General features: G+C 38.3%; 1 protein-coding gene across 7 annotated transcripts in view; it reads right to left on the reverse strand.

The window, feature by feature from the left end:
- Window positions 1–21,806, reverse strand: part of UNC79 (unc-79 homolog, NALCN channel complex subunit) — a 112,796-nt gene that overhangs the window by 45,689 nt on the left and 45,301 nt on the right. For 3 of the 7 annotated variants that reach the window (XM_074584139.1, XM_074584140.1, XM_074584135.1), the window contains 7 exons: window positions 17,379–17,665; window positions 13,482–13,664; window positions 12,472–12,634; window positions 9,448–9,600; window positions 6,781–8,004; window positions 4,341–4,448; window positions 672–788 (listed from right to left, as the gene is read on the reverse strand). In XM_074584139.1, the coding sequence (XP_074440240.1) occupies window positions 672–788; window positions 4,341–4,448; window positions 6,781–8,004; window positions 9,448–9,600; window positions 12,472–12,634; window positions 13,482–13,664; window positions 17,379–17,665 (2,235 nt within the window). The remainder of the gene's footprint in view (window positions 1–671; window positions 789–4,340; window positions 4,449–6,780; window positions 8,005–9,447; window positions 9,601–12,471; window positions 12,635–13,481; window positions 13,665–17,378; window positions 17,666–21,806) is intronic. The other 4 variants (XM_074584141.1, XM_074584136.1, XM_074584138.1 and 1 more) reach the window with 3 other exon arrangements.

A 21,806-nucleotide genomic window follows, 5' to 3' on the forward strand; every position in this document is an offset into this window, starting at 1 on the left:
AATGTCACTAACATCAAGATGGGCAATAAAATATCTAGCATTTATGATAAACTAGGATGAATGAACTGTTTAGCGACATCTGCTATGAATTTGGTCATAACAGAAAATCTTTTATAGAAGAAAAAAAAACAAAATACTTGGTACTGAGAAAATTATGTGCTTAATTCAGTTTTCATTGCTTTGCATTTATCTTAAAGGAAAAAAAAACAAGTCAGTGAGTGAACAGAAACTTCAGGTGTTCAGCATGAGCTGGCAGAAACTTCTCAAAAGAGAAATAAAACTGGCCGGTATAAGGCACAACTCCTTGGTGTACCAATGCCCCTGTAAACATACATGCAAATAAATGATTCCATGCACCAGGGATGAAATCCTACACCTAATGAAATCAACAGCCATACTTCCATTTCATTCAATGAGGCCAGGAAATAATCCCAGTAATATGCAAAACTGTAGGGATACCACTGTACCAGAGGGACTAACCTCCCAAATATGTAACTATTCCAATTCATACCAGGTTAGAATCTGGTACTCAGTATAAAGTTTCACTTTAGACTTGAGATTGATTACTCATCTGCAATGGTGGAATAGAAATACTCACTTCTTTAATGGATTGATTCGGCAAGTAGTTGGTTTAGGAAATAGGAAAAAAAAGAACAATAAATGCAGCTCACCAGTATCCCAAGTGCTGATATTGTGGGGAGCACTAGACTGGTGTTCCAGCTGCCTCTTCATTAGCTGGTTCATTGTCAGAGCTCCCAAAGAGCCTCTTTTCATTTGTCTGAACTGAGCTGCAAGTCAGAAATGCAAAAGGATTTCAGGGGCTCAGACAACATGTAAAACTACTCTTATTTCCTGATCTTACAAGTCAGCATGAGATAAATACTGAAAGGGCAATGACTGCTTGCTCTAAGGATCTTGCTCAAGTCAATATGCACTTTTCACACAACTACACAGGGTACAATTCTGGCCCCAGTGACATCAGTCATAAGTGACTTGGATTCGGGATCTCATCCATTGTGTCAACTGTCAGTGCCTTTTTGTCTCCGAATATCATGAAAGCTGTTCAAAACACTTGGTATCTGTGAAGTGCAAGATACGACCCCAAAATTCCCACGCTGACAGGTGATAAATGTATATTTGAATCTCACTCATATATAAAGTACCGAGGAAGGAAACTTGGTCTCCTCCCAGCAAAGTATGGAGGACTGCTCTGTCCATGCTCACCGCAGGAAAGCAAATTCACTGACTGTGTACTACCAGCACTCTTCGTGGGTGACACAATACCCACCACTCGGGCAGAACACCTGCACATTCTTCTGAAGCGTGAAGCCAGCATGCCTTTGAAGATAAGCCCCTTTTGTAACTTCACTGCCATTCCTCTGACATGGAGCTGTCAAGCAACAAGCATTCTAATCCTCGTCCGACTATTTACAACAGTTCTTTAAATGGGTATTACTGTTTGCTTTAAGAGATGTGTCTCACTGGATAATGTTCACACACACACACAAAAAAAAAAACCTGTGGATTTAAATTTTAAGATTTTTTTTTTTTATCATGTATTTTCTCAGTGCTTAAATGGAGGAAGAAACAGATGATATACAACTTCTTACTTTCTTACTTTTTTCTCCATTCATAAGAAAATTCAAATTGAACAAGCACAACACATTCACTTTGACAGTGGAGTCTGAGCAATGCATTTCCACCACTGAAATCAAAATCATTCTTTAAAGTATGAAGATGGAGTTTTAAGGCCCGGCTTGAACAAGGCATGTGAGGCTGCTGACACCCACCTCCATGCAGGAAAGCTTTTAAAATGTTGCCTTAAGCATATGCTTAAGTGTTTTCCTCAACAGGGCCTAAAAGCAAGGGCAACAAAGCAAAATCTTCTCACAATGATTATTTTCATCTGCAAATATATTCAACACCGTTAAAAAGAGTATTAACATCATATCAGGTAGCTAAGCTCTGAAAATAAACCCACCATTTCATAGGTAAAGGATAAACTCTAACTTTCAGAAAGCTCTGAGGGGTTAAGTGCCTTCCAAACTTGCTCTACTCAGTTTCTATCTGAGTTTTAAATTCAGGGAAAGCAGAGTACTCCCTAACAAAACAAATACAGGCCCTAAGTAATAATAAGCACAAGGATAACTTCAGTGGGAATCTGCATACTGAAATTATTTTATCAGATGAAGTATTTTAAGTTTTCCCTCAATATATCCCTTCAATGTATCAGAGTGAATTTAAACTCTATTTTTGGTCCAAGTACAAACTTCTCCAGCATTGCTGCAAAGCAGTCCTTGTATAACTGAACTTCTGGAACTGAACCAGACCAAGAGACCATTCCATATTTCACTTTTAAGAATTATATTGCAGCTGCCTTTCACAGCAAATTAGGAGAAAAATAGAATTTCCATTGTTTCCAGGGCAAAGATTTTAAATAGATGCTTTATCACTTTATCAAGCATAGAATTTCCTGATAAAAGAACAGCAATTAACATTAGAAATGACAAGACTGCTTGGAGTGCAGATGACTGGCAAAATATAGAAAATTATCTCTTTGAATTTTCTTAACAGTAATTAAAAAAAATTTCATGCATATTTCACATAATCAGGCTATTGTTGAGCAGGTTTGGATTTCTAGGGCTATTTACCTGATTTCTCAAGGACAGCCATGATTTCAAATATTTATAAGTTAAGAAAAAAAAAAATCTAAAAAACAAAAAAAAACCCTAAAGAGCTGCCAGCCTTTGAACAGTGTTGGAGCCAGGCTGATTGCTGTGGACCAGCACGTGACTCTTCATGCCCACGACTGACTAGTGGCATAGGGAGGGAAGTTCTCCTTGATCAGATTTCCTACAGGAAACCTAACAATCGTAAGATCAGTAACCTTCATATAGTAGCTGGTGAGCCTTTGATATGTTACCTAGAGGTGTGGTCAATCATCCCTCCGTTGCCGTGGAATTCTCTACTCAAGAAGAGAAGTCCAAAGGCAAAATCTTCCTATCACATGTGTGACAGGATTAATGATGTACGCGTTCTGCAGCGAGGCACCGGCTGTACAAGTAATATTATCTAGTGCCTTGTGCTCACAGTCCTGATCAGGGCTTATTATGCAAAGCACTGTAACTGTAAAGTAGAACATCACAAATATTTCAGTTATATCACAGTAAAACATCAAAAATATTTCAGTTTAAATGGACAAGCGACACAATGAAAGCACTCATCTCCCTTTTTGCAGTTGAAAACTGGGGCACACAGAAAGAGGAAAGGAATGTAGGCTCAGTATCATACAGATACTATTTCCTATTTCATATACTGGAATTTCCAAGAACACCTAGCACTCAGTAAAACCAGAGAGAGATAGGTCTTAACTGGCACCTCTTTAGCTGCTTTAGTAAGTTACACCTGTATCATTAGGTGTCCAACAAACGTCCTCTGACTACAAGAGGGCACATGACATGAGACGCCTGTGGTGAAACTGGAGAGAAAACCTCTCATTTGGAGTACTCATCTAGCACATCTAAAATAACATCTTCCTTTAATAGGTCGCACCCCCTTCCAATCAAATCAGCAGACGCTGAATTTCAGAAATTAAAATTTAACTTTTCTACAGCAATCTGAAATTGCAGTTCAGCAAGACACTTGAGCTGATCTAGGAACTCGCTGGCATCAAAGCAGGTCATCATTCCCCCTTCCTTTTCTACTAGTCAGAGTCCTGCTCCATCAACCTTCGGATGTGTTACTTAACATTACCTAGATGGAAATGCCATTTTGGATTTTGTTATTGTTCGCTTTCCATTGAAATGGGTATGGGAGTCTCAGGTAAATAGTTACTGCATTTCAACGAGCAGCTGAGGAAGTGGCATTTCAAGGCATTTTACAAAAATTGCAAGAGATTTTTTTTTCCTAAGGTACAGCAAGAAATGTACCGAAGAGCACAGTGACAGCCCCGTCAAGCTCTCATCCTCTGCTTCTGTGCACTGACAGTTGACAAAGCTTTCTCTCACTTCGCATTCAGCTTTAGTGAAATATTGCTTTTAGCTGCTCCACTTCAAGAAACTACTCTTGAAGTAGAGTAGCTCTACTCTACTCTAGAGCTCTACTCTAATTCAAGAAAACCACATTTGTCAAATTTGCCACGTCACAACAGATAATCTTGCAGCCACTAACTGCTAAAATCCTGCTGACCATCAGAGATTTAACAGATCTAATGATATCCAACACAGCTGTACTTCCAAGAATCAATGAAACTCAGGGGAAGGCATTTACCATACATGATATGCATCTGACGCACAAATACAGCAACTTGTATTTAATCCTCAAACCACAGGTAAACTTACTTGATACAAAAGAATGACTACTTGTCTCCGGGACTCCTGCTTCAAGGGTCGGTGCGGATGATGACTCTCTTGGCATTTCCAGTGTTGAAAGTCCTTTGGCAGCAGGATCTGCATGTGACAATTGTGCTTAAACTCTCAGTATTTAGAATCGATAAATATTTTCCATCCTCTTTCTCCCGGGATGCCTTTTCCACATCTTTTCAGTCATCCATTCACCATCTGGCATACCCAGCAGTTTTCAAAGAACTCAGTGTGTGTGTTGTAAGAATTTTTATAGAGGCACGGGGACCTACTGCTTAAAATCACTTTTTAAAGGAGATTTCTACCTATGCTCTTTACGGCTCAGAACTAATAAATGCACATAGAGTTTGATTTTGATCCCACTCATAGGGGGATTATCAGAACCACCAACATGGAAATAAGAGGGGTACCACTGATGTAAAGCTAGTGTAAGTGACAGCTTAGCATCTTTAAAAAGCCTTATCTCCAACAGGTTCTCAATTTTCATTCAAAATTTCAAAATATCCATTTTCATTCATCTCATTCATTCTAGCAGTTGATCCTAAAGATTCAAAAAGTTTACAATTCTATCAAGAATTGTAAGAAAAATTAGCCATTAAAACTAATGTTTTTATTTTATGATAACTGATATTGCCAATATGGGAAGAATAAAGCCAAAAAATTTTCAGGTGTCGATGGCTGGTTTCAGCATATCCTATAAAAATGAAGATGTATCTGTAAAAAGTCTCAGGTGGGAAAGTCTGTAGCCCAGCATCGTACACTCAAAGAAACAGTCCGTTTGAATATTTAATTCAGAGATCAGTTATATCAGAAGCCCTTCTAAAACATGTGGAAGTATAGTAGGCTGACAAAAGACTTTGATATTATAATCAGCCCATTATGATGGCGATATTAAGCCTACTTAAATGAATTACAACACATATGTTCTCAAATAAACTAATCAATAACACTAATGAAAGGAAAACAGAACATAAGAGATAAATTAAACGACCCAAGTCACTAAATTACCTAGTTATCTGAACTGCCTGCATCAACCTGTAATGGAAGTGAGCACTTAATGAGTCATTGTGAATGTTTTATGCTCCCCTTGGATGACATACTTAGATGCATGCAACCAAATGACCATCATATATGCCATAATCCTAGGCTCCCCACAGTATTTCTGAACTGGGACAGCCCTTCCAAGCAGTTTCAAGGATGATAGTGTTGGTTACTGACTAATGGTCAAAAAAGCATTTGAGTCTAATTGCACAATTCTTTCATTCTTCTCTAAGAATCTACGTGAAAGGTTCAAAAGCAATCAGCTCTCTTTTGTTTTTACAAAGCTCCAATGGTTCTTCAGCCTACTGGAACCATAAATGGGACGACAGGCCTGGAACATAAAGGGAACAGAATAACTACGATCACACTGAATGATTTCTCCTTGTCAAAGTGGAATATCGTTATAGGAGATTATACTATGGTTCCTTCTGAAGCAATTAAGAAAGAAGTGAGGTCAGGAATGCATAAACGTTGCCAGTGAAGTGATGGGGAATAAAGAACTGAGGCCTGACAGATTCTTTCCTTTTTTTAATTAATATGTTAAAAAAAAGGCTGGTAAAATTCTAATAACTGAGAAATGCTGAAAAAAAAAAAAACAGCCACAGAAGTAAAGAGGCAGCAGCATACAGTTTTTAAAACTGGAAACCGAGGAAGCAGCTAAAACACACTTTCTCTCCACCTGAAAAACTTAGTAACAAAACCCTGTATTAAAATGATCTGAAAAAACTTGGGATACACAGAAATACTGTATGGCTTTTCCCATGCTTGAACTTTAAGTCTTTAACAAACACAAGCCGTGTAAACTTTGTAGATACCCAATATAAAAAAGGCTAAAAAAAGTTTTTAGTGTATAAAACCAAAATATGTGTGGTTGTCTGATCCTAAATGCAAACTGTGATTAGTTCTTAGTTCTGAAGTCTACAGCCTGCTCAGCTTTACACTTCGTGATCCAGCCTGTTTTCCATTGCCTTATGCTTGCAGAAGAAATAAAGGTCAAAAATCACACACTCAAAAGAGAATCAGTGTAGCATGGACTAGATTAGCAGGACAAAATGCACAGAAGTATGACAATTTTTCTGACTCCCCGCATAAAAAGGCCATGGAGTTGCACCCTTAACTTGGCTATCAGAACCAGTATTTCTGTCACTGAGCTCCGCTTCCTTTTCAAATGGGTCCTCACACATGCACAACGCCCGCATGGTTAGTACCTTCCTTCTGAGAAACAAACACCTGAAAGCATTCAGCTAGCTCAGACCACACCACATGCTCCATATACACATCTCTCCCTGGACGTACGCACATCTGTCCTTACACTGGGCTGTTACTAAAACCTTCACGCAGTAATTAGACTTTTGATCGGGTCAGCGATTGAGCTCACCTGCCTCCTTCTGCTCTCCCAGCTTGTCAAGGATGTTAAAGGAAATATCCAGGTATTCTCTCTGAATGGCACTCACAGCAATCTTCCTCTGCTTCCTCTGGCGAGGAACAATCTGAATCTTAAATTCTGACTCCTCAGTCTCCTCCTCTTGCTTCTGTTCTGTGTTTTGTTCAGTGTCAGACTCTGTGTTGGTATCAAGTTTATCACTTTCTGTTTGGTTTTCGTAATCTTCGGGTACTTTAATAAGGACTGTCTTTACATTTGGGCTTGGAATTGCTCCACTAGGTTTGATGTCCTCCACGCTGAGCTCGGAGTTATCATCAAGGGACATTTCTGGAAGGGCAAATGACTTCTGCAGCAGGTCCCTTTTCTGTTTCAGCGTTAGTGGGTTCCCACAGGACGTGTCCTGAAGTTCTTCTGGCTTAACTAACTCTGAAGAGTCCTTTTGGACTTTAGGAGAAGTGGAAAGGATCTCATCTGTTCCTGCTGAAGCATTGTTGCTCGAATCCTTAGAACTAAAGTCTTTAGAGCAATCTTCAATGCTGAACTGGACCAGTGGAGTTGTGCTGAGGCTAAGTGCGGAGATGTTGATAGGAGTCGAGGGAGATGAAGCAGCAGTTTTGCCAGAGACCTCATCATTCAGCTGGTTTGTTGTTTCTTCTTCTTCATCACTCTCCACTATTCTAAGGGGAGGAAGTGGTTCAAAGACTAAAGAGTCACTGTCTGAAGTGGAGAGTACTGAATGCTTTTCAGGACCCGATGTTGAGTCAGAGGACAAATCTATCAGATCTACATCTTCCTTGGGACCATCAGGTTTAACCGGTGAGTCCACTTTCACTTCATAGGTTTCCATGCAGTTTAGCCTAACTTCTGGTATGACGGGTCTTCTTGTTTCCTGGAAACTCTCTGTATGAGGAAGATTTTCTTGTGTTTCTATATGTTCCGCTTTAGTAGAAGAATTCTGCCGAGATCGTCCATAATCACTCTGCCTGTGTATGGCGTAAGCAGCAGGGACAGGTGGTTTTTCTAAGTCACACCGGTCTATGCAGGACTTCCTGCGATGCTCATCTAATGAAAACAACAGGGAGTCTGCATTCCCTATATCAAGAGATTTTTGTTTTAGAGAGCGCAGTTTTTTTTTCTGAATGCTTTCTTCTCTCACACAGCGTAGAATACTGTCTTGTAAGGCCCCCGTCTCTCTATATTCAGCCAGCTCTATTTCACCTGATTAAAACAGAAAGAGCTAATACTACCTCAGTTGGAGACTTCTGGCAGATATGTTCATCTTTATCTCACAATTCAACATGACTGGCATTTCAAATGCAAAACCAATATTAGTCAAAATTGTCTAGATTTTGTTTTAACCTCAGAGACACATTACATAGATTTTTTTACAACGAACAACGACAAAAAAGCCCTACTATTTGGATAATAGGGTTTATCTAAATTCTATCCAAATTTTACTCATCCTGGACAGATGTACCCTGAAGATAGACTGTTTAACGTTATGCATTGAAAAGAAGATTGCACAGGCAAGTAATTTCTACAGACACTTGGAATGGCTGCATTAGGCATGAGAGATGAAAGAAGAAATGAGCTATGCAGACCACTTTGAAGAGGTTTCCAAATGATGGACATCATTTGGACATCAACATATATTCAAGTACACCTACATGTTATTTACTGCAGCAAAGTGGGCTTAAAATGGATGCTTCTCATTCAAGAAGCGAGGGTAGCAATAACAAGCCTGAGATCAGACAGGTGTTCAGAGAATTTTTGCCCCCAGTGCTCCTAGACCCCAACAGAGTCTTAAACAACCATCACACCAAATAGTCATACCTCCCTGTCCCAGGGAGGAGCAAAGTGAGCACAGTTATAATACCTTCTGGGACTACCACTGCATTGTTATTTTGCTATGTGAACACATTCATTGAGAACGTTTCAAAAGCTTATCACTGTTGTTATTAGGAACGGCATATTTTCACACAAACCAGAATATTCCTGGTCATTACTAGCCCCGTATTTCAAAATGTTCCACATATCAATGACCATGCAAAAAAAAGCAGTGAGAGAGTTTGCTCTAGTCAGAATCATTCCCCACCCCATGCAAAAATCTGAAAGAAAAAAGGCAGGTGGGTGGTGGTGGAAGTTTCTTCAATTTTTTTTTTTTTTTTTAGGGTATTCACTTCAGATACCTAAATTTGAAAATAAAATCCTTCCTATTTTTTGAAGCCACCAAATGACCCTTTATACCAATGGAAAACCATAACATTTGCAGCAGCAACAACAAATTTGCTTACCCTGGAGTCCCACCTCATCAAAAAAATCAATTTCTGTGAAAAAATAAATTTGAGTAAAAATCTTCAGCCCAATGGTGGAAGAAAACTGCAACGAATCCTCTTAAACATTTTTACATTCAAAAGACCTTAAACTTTCAGAAAACAACTGCTGATTTTAGGTATTTTTTTATTTTGGAGTGCCTACTTTGAGATTCCTGTAAGAGAATTCATTCAGGGAAATGAGGAGTACCTGCTCTCAGAAGTCAGACAGAGTAATTGTATTCAAATTAGGCAGTGCAACAAACTCTACAAAGAAAGGTGGTAGCTTGAAACTAAGACTAGGAAATCGTATTTCTGCATGATTTTATACCAACAAAACAATTCATACTTCTCTGAGCATTCATCTCAACTGGTTGATATTTCACCATTTTGCTGCCACCAATTCTTTTCAGTCTTGCAAAGAAAGTTTGAGATTCTTTATTGCAAGGTCCAGTTGGTGTATCATGAATATCAGATTCATCAAAAACACTGTCTTCCTCTGCTGGAGAAAGAAAAAACTTTATTACTCTTAAGAGAGTGCAATTCCTTGAATGAAAGCTGTCTCTGTAACAAAACCTCAGCTAGTTTCAATTAAACTTGAATAGGAAAATGAAGAATCTCTGAAGTTTGTAAGAAAATTTATATCTCTGGTATAACTGCCATTCTTGTTACATCTTGAATTAAGGTCAGAAAGGAGAGAGATAAATGAAAAATGGGTTACAATGCAACAAAAGTATACCAAAGCTTTTATCATTCTAAGCTGATCTTTTCTACTGATAATAATACAGATTCTTTAGATAGAAGAAATACAATACATCTGAACACTGACTTGAGTAAATAACTTCTATAGTGCTCAGTGAGAAATGGTAAATTGAAGATCGAAATTAATACAAGAACTTCAAGGTCAGCAATAAACCAGCAAAATAGGAAAGTGGAAAAGAAAGATATGGATAATCTTGGGAAGCTGGTAATAGTAATAGCATAAGACCTAAGAGTATGAATTATGAGATTATTGATCTAAGTAGTAATAGTAAAATGTTATGCTTTAATTTGAGACCTGCTGGTTGAAAACAGCTGAGAGAAAGAAAGATACAAATCTATTTATTCTTCAAAAAATAATCACATCATCTCTATGAAATGGCTATAAAAAAAGAAATTTAAAAAAAAGGAAAAATATGTATCTCTTGTGTCTAGTGATTCATCTCCAAGGAAATAAGAAACACTAGTGGGACGATAAAGAAAACAGAGCACTCAAGAGAAGAAACAAAAAAAGCTTGCCTTGTTTATTCTAGTAAGCAAACGCATTGGTGCCTAGAAGTGAAGAGCAAGTTAAGCCATAGAGATCGAATGGCCCACAACTGGAGACTTAAACTGGACATTATTATCTTTAGCTTTGAAATTGCAGGAGTTTCTACTATGTGTGAAGCTATGGAACTGCCACCTAAAAGCATCAGGGATAAGATACCTAACTGATATGTTGAATCCAGAAAAATCAAAGTCATTAAACCCAGGGACTGCGTTTAATAAGTTAGGAGATCACTTTTAACATCACGTCCTATGTGTCTAACTTCTTCTTCCCCTTGGCAACAAATGCTTCTTCTCACGAGATTTATTATCAGCTCTACAATAGTCTGTACGCTTGCCATGATCTCCACAACAAAGTTTGGCAGAAAAATTAGGAAAAACGTTCAATAGTGGGAAAATCCATCTTTAGCATGGGGATTCTTGCTGCCTGACAATGAAATCCTCATCTGTTGATTATCTAAACACCACCTTTGACGATGACAGCAGCATACACACCATCGGACCAGAGACTAAACAAGCTTCCTTAGAAAAGATGGGAAAGGCTTCAACTTCCAGGTCCTTATGGAATTATATTGGCTGCTTCTTGCTGGTGGAAGAAAACTCTTCTACATCCTCTTTTTTCTGCAGCACTTCAGCAAAGGACGAGGATGAGCCCTATGATTAAGTCAGCATTTATAGAGTAAAATTTGCCCATTTATAGTCGTTTACCTCTGAGCCCCTTCACAAGAGCTTTGGAAAGCAAGTAAATACTATTCTCCTTACTTTGAACACAGGGAAACAATGATGAAGTGAGACACAAGGCCACCCAGGGAATCAGTGTTGGACATGGGTTTGGAACACCACGTTTTCTAAACCTAACTTGGCACTTACTGTGAACTGCAAGCTGGGCACTTGGGCACCTCGCTTTGTCTTAGTAATGACTCAGAATTAATCCAGAAACTGAATGCATTTCATAAATGTATATTACTACCATAATTAAGTCGTTATGAATTAAGTCATTAACTCAGCTCTGGACAAAGACAAATTCATAGTAAGCCGTCAGTTATCTGAACGCTCTTAGCCCTCCTCTAGCAATAAAAAATGTCCAAGTGAGTGAGAATATGCAATATATCATTTACATCCATTTTAAGGTTGATTTAATTTGCTAAAGCTGAGTAATATGGTGTTCAGGTAAACTAAATTTTGTGTCCTTGTTCTACTGGATACTTTTTCATGAGCAACAAGCAGCAAAAGAGGAAAAGGTACTGACACGCATAAAAAGTGTGCTTCTTGTATTCTTTTTCGGAAGAAGAGTTTGCTGCACACTTGGAAGACTGTTTGAGAAGGAGGATGTAAATAGCAAATAAGTAGCTAAAGGCAGCTACAGATTAACACCAAAAGAACCTGTTAAACTTTGATCATAACTACTTATCACATAATAAACTTCACAATTGTAAGGAACTACACTCAGTGACACCATGTTATTTCAAGCCCCAGCCTTACACCAGTTCTTACCACCGCAGTACCTCTGCTACGGCTAGCAAACATACAGATAACAATTGGATGCAGACGCTAAGCGTTGAACCATTCTCTTCTGCCTTTAGACATTCACATCATATACCTCTGCATGTACACTAGTCAACTTCAGCTCCTTTTACAGAGAAAAACAAGCTATAGACTGAATTAATATTTTTTTCTCTTCAAGATCAAATATTTGCTACTATGCCATGTTATTAAAAAGTATAATCAGAATGTGGTGTCAGGCTGGTTGCACACCTTGTGTGTGGGCATAATCTGTTATTACTGTCATAGAAAATGCCAAGGACTATCCAGGCATAGTGACTGAACTACTAAGATTCCTCTGAGAGATGTTAGACCACTGTGCTATGCTTAGCCTACAGGGAAATTGTGAATTTCTTTTACTATAGATGTCTATAGCTGGTCAGATAAGTCACACCTTGGACTTAATCCTGAACCTGAATAGAATTATGTTCTAAAATTCAGACCAGATTTACCCGCTTCTACAGCATCTACAAGACTTCATTAATTAAATCAATGACTATCACATAAATGAGAGGGTTAAAAGTACCTTTTTCCTTTTCACTGTATCGGCTTATGTTACTGTTGTCACTATACAAAGGACCAGCAGTTGCATGGGGCTTGCAGCTGTGATATTGAGCGTTGAGAGTATTGACTGTGATGTGGATTAGGTGAAGTACAATCTTGCTGATTTCACAGTCTCTGTAGGGGTACTGTGCAGTGAAAGAGAAAAACTTCAGCTTAAAATCTAACTTTTCTCCTTGGATAAATGTTAAGGTGGTAAAATAGAAAAATGACAAGAATATTGTCAGCTGGATGGCCTTTGCCTTCCTTTGATCACACATTTCTAAATACATCATGAGAAGCAGGACTGTTTTCAGCTTTGTACACAGAGTTATTTTTAAAAAAAATTTTTAAAATCCCTATTAGTATAGTTGCATATATTGTTTTCTTGACTTTTATATGACAAAACCAACTATTAATAATAATGCAAAAGGTCTCTCATCAGAACCATTCTCCAAATACTATATTTCAATCAGCACATTATCATTCATTTCCAGTGTCTCCACTTCCTCGTAAGTACTACAGACCTGCTAGAAATTTGTTATGCATACCAAAAGTATTCACAGCTCCGTTTTAGTGCATAAACACATTTCATTTTAACAGCACTTCCCAAAAAGCATCACTCGACTAAAGAATACAAGCTGTTAAGCTGACCCACTCACTTAAAGTTACTAATTTTTTTTAAAACTAATTCTAAGCTACTCAAAATACTCTTCATTGGAACTTTATATAGTATTTTCCTATTTTCAAATCCATGTTTTTCTTGCTCAGGTAACCATGTGAAAGACAATATAGACAGCAGAAGTAATATGTCAGCAGAACAGATAAAAGCCTAGCTACTTCAGACATTGAAATGAAATGCAGCAAGTCAGCAAATCAAAGAAAAATGTTCTTTACAGGTCCTTTCATTTGCAGCACAGTTAGGTGTTCCCTGTAAAAAATTTCAAATTGAAGTGTAAATTTTAATGTGGACAGCATCTTTTTAAGACCACTCACCTTATAGAGAATGACAAGCAAAGCCTTTAACCACATCTGCCGAATGTGAGGTTTGAGGGACCAGAGGGAGCAGCGAGGAGGCTGCTGAAAGTAATGCCTTAGCTGAGGACAAGAGCAGTATTTCAGCACTTGCACCACCAAGGGAAGAAGATGTTTTCCCAGGTTGATGTTATAGTCCATCACCTGAAAAGAATATTAGCACAGGAGTTAACTCACCAAAATCAAATCCTCTGATGTTGAAAAGCAAAATAACTGATATAGCTGAGGTATGCTAAGTGAAAAGAAACAGATTTTTTTAAGGAAGTCTCACTATCAGTTAGAAACTTTCTGCCAGCTTGCTGCATTCTCATTTTAGTTAAATAGGTAAAATGAAACAAAAAAAGATGTGTTCTGAAAGCCTTTTATCCTGCACAGACTAAATTTTAACATACATTGGCAAGATCATAGATTATATTGTGCTGGGATAGACTTGTATTATGGCACAAGTTGATCATGCTTCAATAGATATAACCATATTAGGTATATGCAATGTTTAACAAATAGGATGTATTTGTCGGTTTTAGGAGGGAGGGCTGTATATTTTGTCTTTTGGGGGTTTTTGTATTAACACTGCATTGCCAGTTTCATTGTTTTCTCAGCAGGCTTGCAACATTAGCTGTTAGGTTGGTTTTTTTTTTAAGCCCCATGTTCTGGAATCAGGTAATGAGACAAAAAGCCCACTCTTCGCTATAGGAAAGGTAAGAGTTTGTCTGCAATGTTATGCAGAAAGTCTAAGCATGCAAATCCTACAGGATCCAAGAATAAAGCTAATGGAAAATAATAACTTGCTCTAAATAAAATGTTCATCAATTTTAAATGGGGCTGTTGCTGTAGACAGGTTGCTGTTATCACTGCTAGTCATAAGCCTTGCCTCCATCATGACCTTTGAAGAGCATCATGCTATTTGGTACCTATCCCAGAGGTTCGAATCCTGATGGTTACATGCAGTGTGGCCATATGTTCCCACTACCCTGACACAACTGTGTTTTCAATTGAAACTGCATTGCTAATTTTCGTTATCTCCTCATCAGTCCTGCAACATTAGCTATTATTATTTAAAGCCGTATGTCCTGAAATCAGCAGCTGAACTAGATCATAACAAGGATCCACAAAGCCCTTGTCTCTGATGCCAACCTATACTGGTTGACATCCAGAATGGTTTAACAGCAGGCCAAGCAAACTCCAACACAACCCCCAAGATCTAACACATCCCTGCAGTTTCAGTGAACTTAGTGTGCTTTATCAGGAGCCCAGTACATCTAAACAGACACAAACATCAGTTTCATCCACATCATCCATTTCCTTCAGGTCTGTAGTTCTTTTTTTGGTTTTGTTTTTATTAGAATAAGGGGATGAGCCTAATTTACAAACACAGAACTCATCTCTCAAGCTCCTTCCTGCACAAGCCGAATGGAAGGTTTTTCCTGTAAAATTCTCTAGTTCAATGTGCAGCTGTCTCAAATTTTTATGCTGCGTGCATAGAGCTACATAGATGAATCCCATGTCTATCCATGTAGGGTTAGCCTGCCAAACAGATGATAGATAATCACCAAATATGGTCCTACCCTGCAATGCTGTGTCTTCTCAGTGTGATAATAGTTATATAGCGTGGTTAGGAAAAACTCATCCGTACAAGGAAGACAGAGCCCTGCCTTAACACGGCACATAGAATCATAGAAGGATTTAGGTTGGAAGGAAGCTTAAAGATCATCTAGTTCCAACCCCCCTAAATTACATACTGTAATACAGACATGTCTTAAGCTGAGCAGACCCATTTTTTAAGTTGTCACATGAAGATCTGTAATAAATGATGTTGCAAATGCTGAGCAGAGCTCAGCTTGGGGTGCTGAGCAGAGCTGGGCACTGATGGCTTCCCCACTCTGACGGGCTTGTACAACATTGCCACCATGCGGGGCAATTCCACACTGACCGCAAACACGAAAACTTGGCCACTTCTGCTGCTAGAGAGAGAAAAAGGCATTTTACGCTTTCAAGGATTCCACATAGACAGATTTTATGATGCAAAAAAAATAAAATCAAAAGTCTTTTAGTATTTTTCCTTGAACTGACCATTCCTGATCAAAATCAATGCAACAGCAAGTAAGCCCAATCCCAAACTCTGTGGAGTTGATTGGGGCAAGCAAATATTTATGACAAATATTTAAAAACATTTATGGAGGGGAGCGTAACTGAAATACATCTCTTAAAAGCGCTATACTGAGTTTTCACTCTGTAAACACATCTTCAGGTTGCAAATAGCATTTCTCCTGCAGCAAAGGCGATTCCCAACACAAAGCAGCCCTACAGCTAAGAGGAAGAAAATATATCCCCCCAAAATATAAATTAAAGTTTTGATATCTGCTACCTGGAGAAAAATCCTGGCCTACTGAAGTTGTCAAATTTCATTTGACATCAAGGAAGCCAGTATTCAACACAAAGCTTTTCAAACAGAAATGGTGGATTCAGCTTTCATGAGACACAAAAGGCAGAAAAGGAAAGGCAGGGGCTGATATTTAGAGCTGCAGAAGTACTTCCGAAAATCAGGTCAGTTAGGGCCACTGAAGTTTGGCAATCCAAACTTGGAAAACATGTAGAAAAATGTGGTAGATACTGCCCTGTGATCTAAACTGCCACTTCCAGACTCTCAATAGAGCAGTAACAGGCCAGAATCTCCTTTTACACACTTCAGCTTAAAACTGTACAAATGAAAGATGATTAACACCACATAGCAATGGTGCTCCGAGACAATGGATCAGGATACATTTGCAGCTACCCAGTTTGCATTAACACCTTCTATTTTGCCTGCTGAAATGTGGATACCTGACTTCTCCATGACTGTGAACGTTTATCCAAGAATCTACATTACAGTTGACTTTGAAAAATCACCGATTCCAATGTGTGAAACAAAAAATCCTGGTAAGAATTGCAGATCAGAAGAGGTGAGGGTAACTTTGAGCAAAGTTTGAAGGTTACAGTGAGCATTTTAAGAGCTAGGGCAGGGGGAAATCCGAAATCACAGCCCGCTCTCTCCCCTGAAGTAATCCTTTATGAGAGACCGTGATAAGGAAAAGGTGTGGAAGTGATGATGATGCTTCATTGCACATCATAAGAACACGCTGCAAGTGTGAAATGTTTTTCAGCCTAGCATCGCCAACTGCTCTATTAGTAAGAATTAGTTGAGCCTTAGAAGAGCCTTGTGAGATAGGAAATTACCATACTTCTTACACAATAGAGAAAGAAGGCACAAGGAAAGGATATTTATCATAGCAATATATGCAGAAGTTTATCATGGTGGCACCACTCCCTAGGAAGGGGAGAACAGAAAGTCTTGGTGCACTCTAAGGAAGAAGAATGAGCCTCCTACAAAGTGAAGAATGTCAAAGAGTTTACAGACCATTCGCGCAGGGAAACAAGCAAGAGTACATGGGTCCCAGGTCTTCCTGAATGGGAAAGGAGGGAATGACATGGGAGGAAAGTAAGGCATTCAAAGGCTAGGGAAAGAGGGCAAAGAGGTTTGGAGTAGTCTCTAATTTTTCATACAGCGGTAGTATTGGCGTGCCTCCATGCACACAAAACCATTACCTCTATGCCAATGATGCAGCAAGTTCAGCATACTTCTATTTAACTATTTTTTAACTGCAAAGCAAAAACCTACAGAAAGCACTTAGGCTACATGGAGGCCTTCTGAGAATAAAGAACAAGCAGCAAATTCTTCCACCAACTGAAGAGGTGTTATGAATTTTTAAGTAGAATTACCACACTCAACCATTATTTTGGTACAAAGAAGGCTGTGCTACCACCATTTCAACAACAGGCAATGATAAACAGGGGCAAAAAGTAGTAAACGCCTTCACCTACTTGTGCTATTCCAGCAATAAAGGCATTAAAGCAGGTCGAAACACGCATTTTTTGTGGTGCAATCATGAAGCATCCTTCCTGCTGATCATAACCAAGCAGGACGTACAGATGGCGCTTGACTGTGTTGAAAGCTTTAGCACTGCTGATGTCCGACTCAGCGCTGCTCTCATCCTTTGCCATGAACTTCATTAGCACAGTAATCAGCTGGTGGACAGTCTGGTGATCAATCCCAGCATCCTCTGGCAGTAGGTCTTTTATTGTATTATCATTCTCTGGGGAGGGTTGTCCTATTGGCACAAGAGAGATATTGGTATCAGACACCAGATAAGACTATAAACAGGGTACAAAATACACCAGAATATCTTTCCATTGCTCCATTTCTGCCCAAACACACATGGTGAAGTCACAGGAGATAGGTATGCATTTCTGAAGGCATTGTTCCTCTGTTGCCTCAGACTCAGCAGCACTTTAACACCTACTGTGTACACCGAACTCCATTTCTCAGTTTTCCCATATTTAAGCAAGCTGGTAATCCGCCCATCCCAGTGCGTTTCTGCCAAATTGAGTGGTATTATTCCTTCATATCCAAGCATTAAGGGAGAATCAAATCCCACTGCCACCAAATTCTCATTTGGCATAGTTTTCAGTCTTTCTTCAGCAAAAGTTAGTGGATATTAGTCTTTGCCAGTGGAGGATGTACAAAACGGCAAAGGTAGGAGATGGAGAAAATTCTACCAAATAATGATGAAACAAAGAATGAAGACTTCCCCATTTTGCATTGAGTCCATATTTCTCCTCAAACAACTTGGGCCAAAATGTAGGCACTATATGAGGTTTTGGGACACAAAGTCAAAGTTTTGATGACTTCTTCACAGAGAAGGCGGCCAAGACTTGGTATTACAAACACTGAATGGAAATAACACTTTGCATGGGAATACGATCGTGTGAAAGGCGAGAGGCTACTCACAAAACACAAGAAAGGCTGGGTGCTGGCTATCACTATCCAAGCAAAACAGACACATTACAAATAACATTGCCAAGTGGGCAAGTACTTTCATTTTCATACTTCATTTTTTTTTTTAAATATAGCATTTCTAGTTACTTTTAAGACTAGAATTCTCTAGTAATTGCCTTTGGAGTTACCCTCTTCCCTTTCACCCTGTTTGTGAGGCCTTTTTTTAGTGCTTAACAGTTCCTAAAAGATTTATGTTATACTAACACTAGGAATTGAATTCATGAAAAGCAGCAGCTATTTCACCCATCAGTGTATCAGGTTCTTTTTATTAAATAATTCTGAATAAATGCATGGCTAAAGCACAGTAAAGTAGATTATTCTAAAGTGTTCTATTTTAAAACAGGAATATAATTTAAATGCTTCTCTATAGATAAAATGCATTATATGTGGATTGGATTATATGCAAAATAAATAAAAACTATTTCCACTAGGATAATCAAAGGGATCAGAAAAATATTTTGACAGCATCAAAATGGGGCCATACTTGAAAATTAAGTTTTAATGACACCATTAATTTTAGTTTGTTCATTAAACACTATAGCTCTTACCAATTACAATTAACTGTTACTAAAACATATTCTGATGCATTTTCTGATCTATGGTTAAAAATCTAACAGCAAATAACTGAGATAAAGCAAGTTGGCATGAAGCAGAATTATAAAATGATCTGCTCGTTTTCATTTCAATGATAAATCCTTTCAACTACTGGAGAAAGTCCTTACTTTTGCAAGAACAGTTTAAGTTGAAGTTTGCAGGACAGACCCTACCAGCAAGATTAGCTCAAAGTATAATCTTAAAATTGTTCTCGCATGTCTGTGTTAGAGTTACTAGCCAGCAACTACTATCCACTTAGTCCATTAGAGTTACTTACATGTCTTAGGGTTTATGTAAATTCATAGCTATATATTTATGGCAAATACTAAAAGTTATTTTAATATTCTAATTTACCCATACTCTAAATGTAATACGCTGTTCTGACAAGGGACTCCTTTGCTGGTACAACTGCATCTGTCTTAGTTCTTCACCAGCAAAACTGCAGTGTCTGTCATTTTTAAAATAATTTTTAATATGTTAATGTTTTACTGGCGGGAGAGCAAAGGGTTTTGTTTGATTGGCTGTTTTGCTGAATATGGGAGAAGGCTGCTATTTTCATGATAGCTGAAAATGAAAACTAGGGGGGGAAATTTTCAGAATCACTTCTATTAAGAATAACTTTCCTCTACTGGTCTCATTTTGGTAAAAAGAAGTCATGAACTTCATATTACAGAATATTTTTTATTCCAAACAGTTTTCACTGGCATTTTTTATTTATGGAAACCTTTGTTCAAAATGAAAATTCTCTATCCAAACTTTTTCTGGACCAAGATTTGCAGATGCAAAAAAGAAAACAATAAGTTCTGACAAAATTAGAATGAGAAACACAGCAAGTTCCATTTTCAGAAGCACATTAAAAATGTATATAGGAAATAAATTTAGATCTGTGGACAACAAATGACAAATGACCTTTCCACATATTATAGGCACCTTAAATTTTTCCACGAAATTGTATCAAAAAGACACTATTTTCATAAAGATTATACTAGACTGTTTTCTTCAGCCCTACTCATTTTTAGCTCTGTTACGTGTTGTGAGATTTTCCATAAAACAAAGGAGGAGATAAAACAGAATGAGTCAAAGGATCGTGAGGCTCTAAATAAATCCTGATTCTCCAAATAGAACTCAATGAGTAATTAACCTGAAAAGATTAACCTATCTTACTTTCACTTGCTGAAAAACATAATTTAGAAGCTCAGTGATGAAATGCTCAATTTTGCCACAAGTTTGTAACGCTAACACCAGTTAACCAACACTTCCAGGACTTTTCCTGACATTTTACTCTCCAGAAATATTGTTACACTTTCTGAAGCATTAAAATCTCATTTCTTATACTTCACCCTCTCTGAAAACTATACAGCAGGACGTAGTGAACAGAGCTTCACCCTGAGTAGTTCATCACCGCTCTACTAAGGATCAAGCCTGGAGAATGTCAATCACCTCCTGCTTTCACTTCTAATGCAGAAACCTGCAATGAACCAGCAATGGAGAACTGCTTGTTTAAAAATACAAAAACCTTACAATCCCATTCAGGCAATAGACTTTCAGGGTCCAGAAAACCTTCCTCTACTCTCTGAAATGGGTCTTACCTTGTATCAAGCTTGAACTAAACTTTCACTTCTTTAACACTGGATACAGGGTGTCCTGTACCTAATCAAGCTGTTTACAGTCAAGGTAAGAATGCAAAACCAAGGCAGGCCTGTCTTTACAGTGGCTATGGTGGCTTTTAGCCCTCAAAATGTATGCACATACATATACAGTTTGTGTATGTGTGTGTGCACCTATATACAAGGTATACACATACAGACACCCCCCAGGAAAACCTTCTCACATTACCACACACGCAGCCTTCTAGTTAATATACAGCCACCATTCCTGAATTCAATCTAGCGTCGTGCCCACAGCTATATCTCTTTATTCACGTGTCCCTTATATCAGACCCCTTTACCTTCAAATTTTAGAGGTCTTTCTTTAAGGTCTATCACAATACAACAAAAAAACATCAGATCACAATTCTATCGTGCTTCATCCCTGTTGTGATCCCTGTGCCTATCGATAAAACTATCCCAGGTACTGTAAAGGGTAGATGAACAAATACATGATCCTGGTGCCTAATCCCTACAAAATGCGCATTGAATTCAGCTTGTATTTGAACTGGACAAGGTCTACAGTTTTAGATCTAGAAAGAACGGATGAGCATGGGGACTGGTTCATTCCAGTCGTATGCATAATAATAAAATAAATGTTTTTCTACAGCAGATGTACGGCCTACATTTAGGAGTCAGTTCCTTAGACGAATCAGATATGCTCAGTACTGCCAACGCAAAGTGTTAAAAACTATGAGTCAAACCTTAAAAAAAAAAACCCATTTTACAAAAAAAATAAGATTTTAGAAAGAAATAAATACTGGGCAGGCGGAGAGGGGCAGTCACTTGTCTCCTAGTTTCCAAACCATCTGTGATAATTTTGAATCATATTATCAGACTTCTCTTCACATCAGTGGCTCCTAGCTACATGCAACCTTTTATACATACATTTTTAGTGGAACCTGAATTTGCAGCTTAGGTGATCAATTACCTGAGCCTGGAAATTGAAGCTTTGAAATACCAACATATATCTAATAAAATCACAATAGCTAACAATGCCTACTGTGAGGCTGACACCTCTTACGTGACAAGTTTCCCCAAGCCCAGTATATAGCAGGTGAACCGTGACATTAAATGAAGAACAATCATTCACTGACACATCTGTTCATCACACCATTATTTCGCTTGCTCCTTCTATAAGCCTGTGACAACCTGCACAGGGTTGTCTGTAAT

This window comes from Larus michahellis, chromosome 4 (assembly GCF_964199755.1).
Source record: "Larus michahellis chromosome 4, bLarMic1.1, whole genome shotgun sequence".
NCBI lineage: Eukaryota > Metazoa > Chordata > Aves > Charadriiformes > Laridae > Larus > Larus michahellis.